Raw genomic sequence first — 15,877 nt, forward strand, 5'->3', positions numbered from 1 at the left:
CAGGTCCAAATGAACTGGCTTGTCTAGAAAATAAGGTTTTAAAAGGTATCTTTTGGTTAATGTCTGGGGTGCATTAAATGCTAGGATCCCAGACATCATGACTTAGTCCTGGTGGGGAATGACTGATGAGTAAAGATTAAGTAAATATGTTTGAAGGATGAGTAAGAGGGAAGGGAGATATCCAGCTAGTGTGTGAAGGAGGTACACCCCAAGGAAGGAGATGAATTGGTTAGAGTGGTGTGAAAGGGGACAGGGAGGAGTAATGCAACGAAATCAAATAAGGAAAAATGTTGATTGAATATCAGGAAAATCTTCCTGACAATGAGCTGCATTGTTCTCTTGGGGAAGTGGTAGAAGTCCCATTGACAGGGGTGTTTAAAGATATGCTGGGCAATAGAAAACACACTGCAGTGATCAGTTCTGCTTGGCGGGTGGATGGTGTAATGCTGGCTTTGTAGATCGGTGGAGGAAGAAGTGGAAGAAATTGTGTATTTCGCAGCACACGGAATCTTTTTTAAATGTACTTCACCAAATGAGCGAACGACCCACAAGGTAGTTTGGCAAGACCCCGCTGTTAATTACAACATTGGGAATATTTATGCCTACCCTTTTAAAAAAACATCAGATAAGGTAATCCTGGGTGGCAGAAATCGGCATGCCATCAGTGGCACCTTGGTGGGTTGGGTTTATTGCTTGTCACAGCCTATGGCTAAGCTCCACTGTGTTAAATTAAAAAAGAAAAAAAGCTCTAACAAAAGATCACTCAAAAGCAGAGGCAGGTAAACATGGCCAAGGGGAATCCCAACCATGCAGTGGCATCATGCTGGTTGCACTTCACGGACTCCCCAAAATGCTGCTCCTGATCCCCTGGCAAGGAACCATGCAGCATAGAGTCAGCACTAGGAATTTAATCCTTAGGAGGCTGTTGGGCAGTTTAAGAGATTTGGAAGGAGACCTAAACATTAACGGCCTGAATTAGAGATTGAGGTTGGCTCTGAAGCTAGCAGAGCAGCAGTAAGTGCAGAAGCATTGACTGGACTGGATTTCAAACCAGGGGCTCAGGGCCCATTGAGTAGAATAACCAGTTAGATGATTAGAAAGCTTGGGTTCAAGGCTGAGCTTGTAGTGCTTCTTAACTATTTCTCCCTGAGCTGGTAGTGCTCATGGGCAGTTCACCAAGGCATCAGGTCAAGTGTAGTTATACCCAGCTGAGACCTGTGACCGTAATCAGAAGGCATATGGTGTCGTGCATAGGGCACTGGACCTGGGTTTTAATCCTGTTTCTGGCCTGCTGTGTGAGCTGGGGCAAGTCACTTCACCTCTCCATGCCCTTTGTTTTGTCTATTTCGATTGCCAGCTCTTCTGGTCAGGAACTGTCTCTCACAATGCATCCGTACAGCACCTTGCACAGTGGGACCCTGATCTTGACTGGGGCCTCTAGCGCGGCTGTAATACAGGTGGTGGTGATCAATTCACGAAGAGCACTCTAAAGTAGGGAGGGTGACTGAGACCCGGCCCCCTCGATTTCAGTGGCAGGCTTGGGTACAATGAAGGATTCACAGCATCTGCAGTGGCTTTTATTTAATTTTGAGGGGCTTCTGCTGAGGAGAGGAAACATATTACTAGAACCCCAGTTGGCACTGACTGTGGGGAAGCTCACACTGCTGATGTGTCTTTCTATCCCTCCAGACCTCCCTCCAGTCTGGTTTTGTGCTGCTGTTTTGGTTGGTGTAGGACAGCCCCGAGAGCTGGTAAGGAGATCTGAGGTTTGGGTGTGTCTGCTTCATATGGGCTGGGCTCTCCTTATTCACCAAGTAAGTCTGACTGGGGCACATGCTTTCTTCCTGTGTCGGGAGTGACTCAGGTACAGGAGCTGATAAAACCACCTGAGAAGAGAAAGCAAAGCACACTGGAAAGCCAGCTGCAAGCTCCTGGCTCTGCTCTGGTGTGTTGTGTTGTGTATTCATGCCTGGATCCCCAGAAATGACTTTGCACTGGCTGCTAACCCTGAGCTGCCTCTGTGTCTCTGTCTTCCTGCCTGCAGCCATTGGTACCGACAGAAGAGAAGGTGAGGCTTACATGATTAGATCGTCCTGCTTCCGTTTAGAAAACTGATTTCACTTACAACTTTTTTTTAAATTTTTTATTTTTAATTCTGCACTGGTTGAAGGGTACTCCAAATGACCTTACCTGCTACAGAGCCCCCAGGTGAGACAGCACTAAGCTGTGAGATCTCACTCCCCTCCTCCTGGGATTTCTCAGAGATGCTTGTGGATGGGAGTGGTAATGTTTTGGTTGGGAATAAACACTAGGTACTCTTATCTGGATTTCCTTGGCACTTAAACATCACAGGAATGCTGCATTGGTTCATCAGGACCATTGGTAGCCCAGATGATTCTGGGACCCCCTTTAAATAACTTACTGGTGTGTAACTACTTTCTTTAAAGACTCTCTGTTTGAGAGGAATTGGGTCTGAACATGCTAATTATGTTATGCTGCATTGTGTTAATATAGCACTTTTAGTAACCCAGAGTGTATGCTGCTAAGCCAGTGCACAAACTGGAAGAGGAGAGCCTTTTTGGTTTAGTAACACAGAATTCAGATCTTGCGGAGATTTGCCTTTCAAAATGTTTTGTGTTAGACCAGGTCTGCACACCCAGTGTTTGCAGCTTGCAGGTGAACATGTGTCCAGTTATCTGTTGTGACACCACACAACTAGTGTTTTTATATGTTGCGAGATACTTTGTATGATGGTGTTGGTTGTATATCTATACATGTTTGAATGGGCGACTGTGACCGGTACTGTGACAGTGCAATTATTTGTGTGTGTGGCTGTATGATGGTGTGACACCTTGCCTGTATAGTATGTTTTGCTACATTGCATTGTATTTACATGTATGGTTACAGAGTGTGTACTGACAGTAATAGGGTCTTCATAGACCATGTAAGCTAGTCTGCCTTTATGGCTATTGCTGCTACTGTGTATCATATACAATGATGTGACACTGTCATGGGTTATGTGTGTTTTGTGACTGACTTGAATGTGTGTTGTAGGTAATGACATGCATCTAAGTTTGTTTATAGACATTTGCTTAACACTGTCAGTTTGAGGGCAGCATCTGTAAGTACATTGATAAAGGCGTGCTGCTGTGTATATTTTATATTTGCCAAAATGTATTTGCATTCACGTTCAATACATTTTAATTTTTAGTGGTTTGGAAGTAGGGTCTATAATTTTAATTATTTTTAATGTAAACGCACCAAGAGATGGTGGAAAAAGTAAAGGAAGAAGTATTGAAAACAATTCTGTTTTGCAAAAACAGATCTGTTTTCATGTAAGGTGCAGCACTAATCAGATTATTATAACAAATATAATTATATCTGAAATGAAATCTCTTAATAAACCATCATAGTTTCTCTTCCCTTTCCCTGCAGCAAATGAATCTGTGTAGTCAGACATTCAATTTATGTGGACTTTGAACTTTTTATTGCACTTGGTATAAAGTGACAATCAACGGCAAATTATTGACAGGCTCTCATTCAACAGGATTAATCTATTACAAACGTCCTGAATCAGTTAATATAAGTAGCTCAGTTTTAATGTTGTTGGTACTCTCTCCTGCACTCACCAACCAGCCATGTCCTCACAATCAATACAACTGTGTTTACAACTGAGCTATTTAAATCAGGTTAGCTAAATATTGAATTCTCATTTAGTTACAGAAGATCAGATGCTGGTGTTTCAAACTGCTCAGCAAAACCCATTGTACTAATAGATGTGTATGTTGTGATGTAGGCAGGTGTCTGACACTAAAAGTTTCCTGGTATTGCAGTGTGTCATTCAGTGCATGCATGCCTGGTTGTCAGCGTGGCACTGCTTATAATGATTTGGGGACAGAAGGCTGTGCACTAGCATGAAACAATTTTTTCCATGTGCCATTATGTGTGATGGTGCGAGCTGTGTGTCACTTGTGGCGTGCGTGTCTTTTTCGGTTGGCTGTGGGTTTATAGGCAGTGACGTTTGCCTGTACCCAACCCCTGCAGGTATTGGTGCCAGATAGGGAGATCTAGGCTACCTGTGCCTTGAGTCTGTTAAAGGCTGGTTCTCAAGCAATTCTGGTGGGAGAAACATCCTTGGATGTATCAGGACCCTGGGTGGAGTCAGATGTGTGGGGCTTAGCAGTGTTTGTTGTCTCCTTCAAGTGGGGAGAGTTTAGCACATGGATTGGAGGCACTCTCATTGTTCGGGGGTGAGGGAGGCTTTGGCAGCTGGAGGGGAGACTGAGTGAGTGCTGGATACTGGGGTGTGTGTGTGTGTGTCTTTCTGGGGCTGGAGGAATGGGCTGGATTTGGGTGCTAGCTGGCAAGGGTTGAACCCAGGTTCATCTTGCTGTGATGGGGTGGAGGAGCTGGCATGCTGGGCTGGGTCCCTGAGATATACAGAGCTCTGTGCAGTTGGCACATGCCATGGGCTGGCCCTCCCAAGTGTTTCCACCTGTGACATTTAACTGTCGGAAAGAATAGGTGGGTGTTTGGGGCTTGCTGATCAGCAAAGACAGCCACCCCTGGGCTGCTCCTTTCCGCCTGACAGGGATTCCTCTGCACTCTCCTCTGGGATGTACAGATCCTGCCAGGTTCCCAGGGTTCATACTGAAGTAATGCGCTCTTCAGGCTGGCCTAGAGATCTCGGACTCAGGCCTTTGCCTGGCGGAGGCCTGGGAGGCTCCACTGGCTTGGCACAGTGCTGTGTATGCCACTTGGAAACCAGACAAGGGGTACATCTGTGCCATGTCTCCCCACCTCTGTCTTTCTGTGTTTGTCCAGCCCCAGACAGAGCAATGTGCGTAGGAAAAGCAGGGTCAGGTCAGAAGAGGCATCGTCCTGCAACGTCAAACTCCACTCCTCTGCTCCTCCCAGGAAACACTGATGCTAAATACATTCAATGTGGGAATTGCAGCGCCCTGGAGAGCACGTGTGGGAGAAATACTGACCCACTGGAGGAACAAGGCAGCCTGCTGAATTCCATTAATACTGTTGCCCCTTTTTGACCCGAGCAGCTAGTCAAAGTTCGGGGCCCTGGGGACGTTCCGTTTGGAAGTAGAAATTGATGGAGTCTGGGATTTTCTTTGGTGCAGTTTTGCAAGAAATGTACAAAGCCCCTCTTCTCCGAATGCAGGAGGAAATAGGAACAAAAGGAGCAGTTTCCTAGCTTACAGTCCCAAGCTGCTTTAGCCAGGACCTGACCCAAAAACTCTCTCTAGCTTTCTCCTGAGCCATGCTGTGCTCGCCGGCTCCTGCTTGGCTTTCTTCCTCCTCTGAGCCTCTCTGTCATTTTTACACACACGTGCACATGACCCCCTCCCCCAAAGCCCCTTGTCTGCAATCAGACACCTGTGCTTAGCCAGTGCCAGCTGACTTGGGCTCGTGGGGCTCAGGGTAAGGGGCTGTTTAACAGATGTAGACGTTTGGGCTTAGATTGGAGCCTGGGCTCTAGGACCCTGTGAAGTGGGAGGGTCCCAGAACTCATGCTGCAGCCTGAGCCCAAAAGTTTACATCACAATTAAACAGCCCCTTAGCCCGAGTCAGCTGGCAGGGGCCAGCAGCAGGTGTCTAATTGCTGTGCACACATACCCTCAGTCCAGAACTCCTGGGTGGGTTCACAATCCTCTTTTCTCTCGGGGGTGGGTGGGTGGGAGGGGCTTCCCCTTAACTCATCCTGACAGTTATGCTAATTGAAGGGTGCGTTCACACCCAGTCTCAAAGCAGTTTGTGATTCAAGCAGCACCCAGTATCTCTCAGCATAGCAATGCCACAGTGCCTACAGCTGAGGTGCAGGGCAGAGACATGAGTTATGGGTTAGCTCATTACAATGAAATAAATAGTATTGCCAAGCCACGACTCTGACTTCTTGTGGGCAGAGGCAGACTGGTGACGCTGCTGCTGCTGACTGATGCAAGATGTGGCCAGTGCATGGAGGCAAGCAAGATTTTCTGCTCTCCCCTGCTTGACGAGTGATCTACATGGCTGAGATGTCGGGGGAGAACGGAACTTCTTTCCCCATTTTGGGACATGGCTTGGGCTCCCTGCTCCAGAGAGCCTGTCAACTCTGTGGCGATGAGGAGGAATTCCAGGCTTTGGCAGACTTTCAGTGACCCGTGCGCATGCCTGACGGCACAAAACCTTGTGGGCTGCGGTGTCATTCGCCTAGAGCAGGCACAATCCACTGAAGAGTCTGTTATGGAGCTGGCAGTCCACCAGTGAATTCTAGCTGCACTGACCTGACCATCTGCTGGTTTTATTCATCTCCTAGAATAAACAAATAGGAAAAGAAGGTTGCCTGTGGATTCAGCCATCTCCATGAGACCTTACACAGAAGGGGGAGAGGTTATGGTTGTCGTGGAAGCTTGATTACATTTAAATGTGTTGGTTCCCAGCTGCTGAAGAGACTCTTTGCCCGCTGGTTTGGTCGGTAATGTTGCCAGCTTCATTCCTCACTACAGCTGAAATATGAGTTGCACAGATTCAGGAACAACCAGGGTTTTCATAGATTCATAGATATTAAGGTCAGAAGGGACCATTATGATCATCTGGTCCGACCTGCACAACACAGGCCACAGAATCTCACCCACCCACTCCTGCGAAAAACCTCTCACCTATGTCTGAGCTATTGAAGTCCTTAAATCGTGGTTTAAAGACTTCAAGGAGCAGAGAATCCTCCAGCAAGTGACCCGTGCCCCATGCTACAGAGGAAAGCGAAAAACCTCCAGGGCCTCTGCCAATCTGCCCTGGAGGAAAATTCCTTCCCAACCCCAAATATGGCAATCAGCTGAATCCTGAGCATATGGGCAAGATTCACCAGCCAGATACCCAGGACAAAATTTTCTAAGGGCTGGTCTGCACTACAAAGTTAGGTCTGCTTAACTACATTGCTCAGGGCTGTGAAAAATTCCACACCCCGGGCACTGTAATCAAGCCAACCTAAGCCCCAGGTTGGACCCTGCAAGGTCGACATCAGAATTCTTCTGAGACCCTAGCTACCGCCTCTGGGAGAGGGGGATTTACTACAGCAGTGGAAAAAATTCACTGTGCCACTATAGCATTCCTAGTATAGACACACCCTTCTTTATGCATGAATTTAAGAGTAAGGCAATGGTAGGGGGAGTTCAGGGCTTGCCTGTCTCCTGCTCCCGCCCTCCAGAAGCTGGAGTCATGATCAGAACAGCAGGCGAGAGTTTCTCCCTCTTTTAGTATCAGGGATGCTTTGAGAATGAGGTTTTGCTGGGCACGTACTCTGGACACCCACATCTTGGCACAGCATTAAAGAATCCCAGCTGTTCTATCTGCAGGCCCCACCTTTTCCGAACAGCTGGAGACTTCAGTTTTCCCAAGGTAGGGCCTCTAAGCACCAGATAGGAAAGGGCTTTTCCACTGTAAATCCCCTTCTTCCCTCAGCCCTCAAACACAGCATCGCATTATCAACTCAGACAGTTCAGGGTTTTTTTTAAAACAATCTGTTTTAGCTCTCCCAGGCAGAGGCTCCTGGGGGAAGCCCAACAATAGGAACAAACACGCAGTCCACTATGGGACACCACTTCAGGTTAATAATGCATTAGCCCAATCTGTTGCCCTGGGCCAAGGCTATAGACGTAGCTCACAGCTCCATGCAAAGGCAAGACGTGAAAATGTGCCCTGCTCTTATCCCCCGTAGGATGCGCTGACACCAGTTTAACAACCTGGCCAAACTTCGGGGATATGCAAAAACTTCTTGGATGCTGTGTCCATGTGATCAGACAGCATTAACCACACAAGGGAGTCAAATGAGAATGGAAACCTTTTGAGAGAAATCTGGCTCAAGGAATGACTTCTGTGGCTCTGGAACAGACCAGTCTACCAGTGGCGGGATTGCAAGAAGAGAATTATGTTACTGGAGTGGACCTATCTTGGTTACTGCCTCCTGCCTTTGGATGGCGTCTTCTTCATGTTAGCAGCCTTGGCTGATGTATGTAAATGTGTTTGTCAGCCATGCATGTTAATAGTGCATGGGCGAGGACGTCAGTGTGTGTTTGGGGGGGTGGTGTGCTGGGCACTGTATGTCGAGGTGGTGGGAGTAAAGGGCTAGCCCAGCATGGTGGGTCACAAATGTGAACAACATTTTTAAAGGAAGGGGACAATGGGTCTAATTCCTAAGTAAAAATCAGTGTGCTAAAATACCAGGGGAGAGTTAGGTCTGCAGCTGTGCTGGAGGGCAAGCAGGTTCCTAGGAGCCTTTCCCTTGCATGCTGCCCACCCTGGGGCTGGGTAGCACAACCATCAGGTGGCGATGGGGAGTGAGCATTGCCAGCACCACTCAGCAGCCCAGGGACAGAGGGCAGAGGCTATCCCCTTCTGCAGCATGGATGGCTCTGTGTCTTGCGGCAGATGTTAGCCCTCAAGGGAAGTGGAAAATGGCTACAGTGTGTTACCTGTCCTCAGTCTATGAACCAGATTTCTGCTTGCTCTGGAATTCCTCCGATCAGTGTCTCTCCTTTCCTAAGCAAGAGATTTCTTCTTTTTTCTGTTCTCAAGCTTCTCTCTGTCTCCCTCTCTTATTTGTCTTAGGAGACTTTCCCTGGTTTCTCTTTCCAGTGTCTCCCTTTTCCTTCACCCTTCTGCATTTTGTCTCCATTTGTAAAGTGAGGTTAGCGCTGGTAGAAGATGCTGGATTAACAGCCTGGGAAACCCAACTTCTTGGTCTAGATGGGGTGCAGCAGGTCGGACTTCCCTAGCAGGGACAATCTCTACAAGGGCAGCTCACCCCAATGGCCCATTCAGTCCTTGGCCTCTCTGATTCAAGGTGGCCAGTGATTTGCAGGGTTTTTCTAATGTAGACACTTGGATGCTAGAAGCTGAGACATTACAATTTCCAAATAGTTTGCAGATAGGGATGATTTTGAGCCAGTGACCTAGAGCAGTCTGCATCCAATTCCCCACATCTTCCCCACGTTCTAAACTTTTGCTAAATTGCTCCTCTCTTCCTGTCTCTCTGTTCTCAGTCCCGTCTGTTCTTTTGATAACATCTTTGTCCTCCCGCTGACCAAATGTCTCACTTGTAGTTGCTAAGGAACCAAGGCCCTGTCCTTTCAACTGCCTCCTAAAGGGGACTTTGACCCTACATTTGAGTTTCTCTTTTAAAAAAATTGTGGTACTGAAAAGTGATCTGTGTCTAGACATGCCTGGGTGTGCCATGTACGTGAAAGCAATTCTGGTGCCTTGAACAGAATAAAGTAATTCTCTTCAGTTGTAACCCTTCTGCCAGGTAGAGTTGGCAACAACAAGGGCTGGCTTCAATATCCAGAGTCCCCTTAACCATACAACACAGAACCAGCTCGAGCCCCCACCCAGTAATCTGGGAAAATTATACACCACCCTTGTGCGCCTCTAAGAGGCAATGCTTCCCCTCTTGCGAGCACTGAGTCTGTGTATGGCAGAGAGAATTTTTACTACAAAGGGGAAAGGAACCTGGCATTAATTTAGAGAAAATACCACAACCATGATTGAAACACATCTGACCATGAGCAAAACTCCTGCCCCAGAGTACATTGGGCAGTGTCCTTTGCCTCCATTTCTCACCTTGCGGTATAAAAGTCCAACAAACTAAGATCTCTTGCCTTTAACACTCCACTTCCCTCTCCCTCCAGTGCCTCCCACTCCCAGCTGCTGTCCTTGGGCAGGGGAGACCCAGCGTTGAGAGGTGCATTCATGTGAGTTCACCTCCCATCTGGAGGAGGAAGGAGTGTTGAGCAATGCCTTCCCTGCCGCTGCCACCGCAACTGGGTCACATTTCACACTGTGTCACTGCTGCACCATTGCTCATTCTGACAACGAGGAGTCCAGTGGCATCTTAAAGACTAACAGATTTATTTGGGCATGCCACCGTTCACTCCACTGCACTATCATCTGCTCCATCACCAATGGCCCTGTGCTGTCACCTTCTGCTGCCACCTGCTTCTCTACTGTGACCTCTGCAAATCTGTCTCTCGAAGTTCCACCCAGTTCCCGGTGATTTCAGCTCTCAGTGTGGGTACCTCACTGCTCGTGCAGGTGGGCAGTCTCATCCGCAGGGAGGCTGGCCCACAGCAGATCTGAGCAGCACTTAGACCTGATTACTGGTGATCTCAGCTCTAGCAATCCCTTAATAAAACAAGAGACTCAATGGAGCCTAATTAGCTCTTTCTTTAAACAGTGGAGGGGGTAGGTTAAATGGCACTTAGGAGTCTTACGCAGAACCCACACTTCCAGGCAGGAACACCTGTCCCCATCCCCCTCACTCTCCACTGGGATCTGGCATCCAGACCCATTGCTTAGTGAGTTCAGTTCAGTTGAGGGTGACCCCCTCAATCTGGACAGGCTAAATACAGTTCTGCTGCCCTTTACTCATACATAAAGGTAATAACATTTCATTACCCCTGCATTGAAATTTAAATTTTTTTATTAAAGCTAAAGTTAAAATTGTTTAATACACAGATTAAGGAAAGAGTGTGTATACATCTTACTAAAGTGATTTGTTACCCAACAGCAGCCAAAACTGATCACTTGGGCAACACAGCTCTGTCTGCTGTATACCTACACAGAGTAGCTGTGTTCATATACATACAGTCTGGTCCTGAAGCCTTTTCTCCCCAGCTCGTCACTAGCTTTCAGGGAAGAGCTCCTTCAGAGCTCGCTTACACAGCAATAGAAATGTTCTCAAGCAGCATCCCAGGTAGGCCATTCAGAGAATCCATTCTCTGAAGATCTGTTCCTTGGAAGGCTCTGCTGGTATAACAATACTGATATATCATACCAGCAAAGGTCTCTTAGTGTGGATGCAGCTTATACTGGCAAAGGGTTTATTAGAGCTAGCCAGCCAGAGAGTGAGGGGGGGAACTTGTCATTCTGTACAGGAGAGATGCTCAAATGTTATTACTAAATGTCTATAGCCCAACTCAGCCCATCCTGCAGGTTTCTGTGTCTGGGGGAGATGAGTGTTCAAGACTGGGAGGCCGTGCAAGTTATTCACAGGCTGAGAGAGGCTGTCACACCTATCTGCGTGTGGAAGTGGGGAACGTGCAGAGGGTGGCAGGTACACGTGGCTCTGACAGTGAGCACAGATTTGCAGGAGATCTTAGTAGGAAACTCTTCTGAGCTCTGGAATCTTGTTCTGAAGAAGTCATGAAGAAACAAGGCAGGCAGGGACAGTGTGAAGGGAAACAGAAAATTACACGTGAAACAGCGTACAGTTACAGACATGTTGCAAGTGATGTCAGCGTCCTCTCTTCAAAGGCTGCAGTGGGGTGGGAGGTGCCCTGCACATCACAGGATCTGGCTCTTTATCCCTGACTGAAGAGATTTCTTTGCTTGAAGGGGTTTTGCATGTGAAAATGCCAGAGAACTAGTTGCAACTTTACATTAATGATATGGAGTATTTGCCAACAATTACCACATTTGATACGTAAAACAGGGGATATCTGCTATCTCTGATGCTGCAATGTCCCTGGCTGGGGACATAGCTGCACTGGGGCTCCCCAGGCTACAGCCGCCCCCCCTCACTCCCAGTGTGGTCCACGTGCTGTTGCATGTCGAGTTGGGCTCTGCCATACGGAGTCAGTGGCTGAGTTGAAGCAAGGAGGAGGTGAGTCCGACCCCCATCCTGGCAGGATGGAGGCGGGTCTCAGCACTGAGATGCTGCTGAGTGCAGGGAGCAGTGATTGAAGGCGCGTGCTGCTGTGTGGTGGAGAGGGTGAGATCAGCTCTGGTTGGTTTGGCAGCGTTAGCAGACCCCAGGTCTGTCTCAGGTGTTTGGAATTCCAGTGTTGTGTCTGAACCTGGCGGTGTGCGCTGGCAGCCAGCTGGGGCAAACGTACAGCTGCTGCTGCCAGGGGCTCCCAGGAGTTCTACTGCTCATCTCCAACCACAGGAGTGTTTGGATGCTGATGGGCTTGTGAGCACAGGGCACGATTTCTGAACACACCATTCTGCCCAGCTGGCCTCATCGGGTGATGTGCCTCTCCCTGTTAACCAGCACACTCAGACACGCAGGCCAGCTGTGCCCCGTCCTCAGCCCAGTTTCCTATTGCACCCAACGCTCCCCCTGCAGCAGCAGGCCCTGGCCAGTGGTTGCAAGAGACCCGCAAGCTGTTCCAGGGGGCAGGGCAGCCTTGTGACGCAGTTGCCCTGCGGGCGAACCTGAGCACCACGGTCAGTAACCAAACAGCCGCACTGCCAGCAGCTGCCCTGGATTCTCAGCAAGTTCGGAAGAGCTTATGCAGACTCTTCCTGTTTGGTGGGCTGGGGATAGTCGTAGACTGACATCATCGCTGCATGGTGACAGGGTACCAGGTTGGCGGGTGTTCGTCTGTCCAGCGCGCTGCGTGCTGTGTGGCCTCTTTCCCTCGCTTCTCCTTCCCCTTTGGTTTGGTTCCTTATTTCTGAGCCTTCTCCCCACGTAAGGCACTGAACAAACACCACTTGTTACTTTCTGTTGCAGATGACTTTGTGCTGGACGTATTTCTGCCATTTCCTCCTTTGTTTCATTGTAAATAGTGATGCTGCCCCCACCATTTGTACAGACACAAAAGATTAGATTCAATTCATTTTCCCTTTGCCCTAAATACCTGTCCCTTTTGCTCTCCCAGGAAGTTTGGACATACTCAGCTGGTATAAACCTGCATCGCTCCACTGACCTACAAGGAGCGACTCCAGTTCACGGAGGCTCAGAATCTGGCTGTGTGTGTGATTGTTGGTGTTCAATATATAGCTAAACTGAAGGGTGGGGTTGGGGGGAGAATATTTATTTTAAATCTGTTGCGATCCCAACCCAACAGCACTCCGTATTGTGAGCTCTGCTGTGGTGTCAGACTTCTAGAAGTGACTAACTGACTTCGGCCTCCTGCAAAATCTAGCCTCAGGAGTTTGCTTTCTTAAGAAAACTTATGGTGGTGCCCGGGAGTCCAAATCACCAAAAGAACCCAGTATACCTAACACCAATTGGCATAAACCAGGGGTGGCCAAACCCGAGCTCGTGAGCCACATGGGGCTCTTTTACAGTTCAAGTGCAGCTCACAGAGCCCCCCACATCCCCACCCCATTCTCCACCTACAGATTGGGGATGGGGGAGCTCAGGGTTTCTGCCCTGCAGCAGGGTGGTGGGGCTAGGGGCTTCTGCCTTGTGGGGAGGCGGGGTTTCGGGCCTTCAGCCCTGCGGGAGATGCCTGTCGGGGCTTCGGCAGGAGTGGGGCTGAACCCCCAAGCCCTGGCTGGTGCACCCAGCCCTCAAACTTCTGGAGATTATTGTATGCAGCTCGGAGGGTCAGTAAGTTTGGTCACCCCTGGCTTAAACTAAGGACACAAATGGCTAGATGATAGAGTGGTCCGTTAGGGTTGCTAACCCTCCAGGACTGTCCTGGAGTCTCCAGGAATTAAAGATTAATCTTTAATTACTGATTGTGTCAGGTGATGAAACCTCCAGGAATACCTCCAACCAAAATTGGCAACCCTACGGTCCATTCAGGTCAAAGTTGGGGCATGTTAGTGGGACAATGCACTGCCCGTGCTATGCGTGTTTTATGGCTAAACAGGGCTTTGATATCCATAACTCTCAGGCTGGCATCCTTTACCAGCGGTATGTTTGCACATGAAAACTTAACCTCCAAACCTGATCCCTTGGGTGTAAGAGCTACTGGGGTCCCTCTGTTTAACTGTGGCCATGTCCTCTGCTCTTTCAGTCTGTGACTGCAATGGGAAGTCCAGTCAATGCATCTTTGACAGGGACCTGCTCCGAGAAACAGGAAATGGGTACCGTTGCCTCAAATGCATTGACAACACGGATGGCGTTCACTGCGAGAGGTGCAAGGAGGAGTTCTATCGCCAGCGGGATGGAGAAAGCTGTCAGCCTTGTAACTGCAACTCCAGAGGTACCTGAGCAGCTAGATGGGACACAGGAGGAGGTGGGGGGCACTTATCTACTCTAGTCCTGAGGGACGGGGGCTGGGCTAGAAGTGATCAAATCCAACAGCTGACTTGGAGTTGCTATGTATTGCCAACTAAAATAATTCCTGCCTGATTCTGGTGGATTAAATTGAATGGATCCTTAGCCACGTCTCTCCCAAACTCTATCTGTTACGGTGAGCGCTGGCCGGGTTGTGGGAAGAAGGGACAATTTGCCCTGGGTCCCACCTTTGAGAGGCCCCCCAAACTGAGTGACACTAAGACCTAGACTTGGGTTTGGAGGGTGGCTGGGCCACACCTGGGTAATGCTGTGACTCTGCACATCAGGTCACAAAGCCCCTCCCTCAAATTTGGCCTGCTGCCCCTCCATCATGATGTCATGACTTAGGGGCTGCCAGGCCAAACCCAAGTGGTGCTGCACCCCTGTGTGCCAGGATGCAACACCTGGGGCGGGGCGCCGGGCTCAGCCCAGTGCGACAGGAGCTGCTGCTGCAGGGTGAGTGCAGGGTGTGGTGGCTCAATTTCAGATTTTGCCCCCGAAAAGCTCTGTGCGGCCAGACGCTGCTGGGATGGTCACGCTGCCGGAGTCCCAGTTGTCATCAGCACGGCAATGCTCTGAGGAAGCTCACGCTGCTGAAATCCTACCTTAGGTTGTGTACAGTGTCGCTGCAGTAACAATTTCCTCCCTAACCCTTTCCAGAGGGAGATAGAGGGGGAAAGAGTGGGTCCCACCTATCTCAGCAAGCTGTGTCTTGTAACAGCTGCCCTCCCTGCAGTGCCTTTTCCTTGTAACATTTTAATAATATGGTATCGTAATCCTGGAGGCCTGCGCGAGGCGTTCTGTGGGCACGGCTCATGGATAGCAAATGTCCTCAATGAGTTCATCTGAGCACATCCAAGCCAGCCCCCTTCAGGTCTGGCGAATGAATACGAGCTCTTGCCAGTTCAGGTCCAGCAGATCTAGGGAAATTTGTGGTGAGGGTTTGGAACAACCCAGAAGAACCCATGCTGCAGAAGCCATCCTTAGCTGGGATGCCATCGCAATGTGATGACTTAGGCGTAATGAATTCATTGTTCACATCAGGCGGGGTTTGCTGAACTTTGTGGCTAAAACCCGAATCAGAATCTAAACCTCTGCCATGGATTAATACACTGCAGATGGAGAAAGATGGATTGAGTGAGACCAGCTCAGGCTTACCAGGCACTTAACCTTTGTGGAAAAACACATGGCCCGAGGTTACGTTACTAAGCAGTGAGTCATGCAAGTTCATCACCCTTTAGAGATGTCATTGAGAACATAGATCTAATGCAAGGCTTTGGGGTTTGGCTCTGGGACAGGCCTGGCATTCAAGGAGCACACAAGATAGCAGGCTGCCTAATAGAGTGAGACCGGAGCTGTTGGTTTTACCTTCCCCTCTTCTCTTTACCATCTGCATGACGTTAAAGGCTCTCTATATCATTTTTAGTGAGTGGTATACCCTAAAGCAGAGGTGGGCAAACTATGGCCACGGGACAATCCTGCCTGGCCCTTGAGCTCCCCTGCTGTCCCCACTCCTCTGCAGCCATGCCAGCACTCTGAGCGGCGGGGCTGCACGCTGCTGCAGGGCGGAGCACAGCGTGCTTGGCTCTGGCTGTGGGGCGTGGCTGCCGGACATGCTGCTCTGAGCGGCATGGTAAGGGGGCAGGAGGCGGTGAGCAGGGGGGTTGGATAAGGGGCAGGGAGACCCGGGGGGCAATCAGGGGACAGGGAGCAGGGGGCGGTTGGATGGGGTGGAGGTTCTGGGGTGGGGTGGTGGGGTTTGATAAGCGTGAGAGTCCTGGGTGGCCTGTCAGGGGGCAGGCGGGGTTGGATAGGGAGTGGGGTCCCGGGAGCAGTTAGGGGCTGGGGGTCCTGGGAGGCGACAGTCAGGGG

The 15,877-nt window shown here is 49.4% G+C and overlaps 1 protein-coding gene across 1 annotated transcript in view; it reads left to right on the forward strand.

Annotated features, from left to right (window-relative positions):
• Positions 1–1,965: 1,965 nt before the first annotated feature.
• The window catches only part of LAMC2 (laminin subunit gamma 2), a 38,388-nt gene continuing 24,476 nt past the window's right edge, over positions 1,966–15,877 (forward strand). The window contains exons 1-2 of the mRNA XM_077824496.1: positions 1,966–2,068; positions 13,743–13,931. Of these exons, the coding sequence (XP_077680622.1) occupies positions 1,966–2,068; positions 13,743–13,931 (292 nt within the window). The remainder of the gene's footprint in view (positions 2,069–13,742; positions 13,932–15,877) is intronic.

The sequence above is a fragment of the Eretmochelys imbricata genome, chromosome 8 (genome assembly GCF_965152235.1).
Source record: "Eretmochelys imbricata isolate rEreImb1 chromosome 8, rEreImb1.hap1, whole genome shotgun sequence".
NCBI classification, from domain to species: Eukaryota; Metazoa; Chordata; order Testudines; family Cheloniidae; genus Eretmochelys; species Eretmochelys imbricata.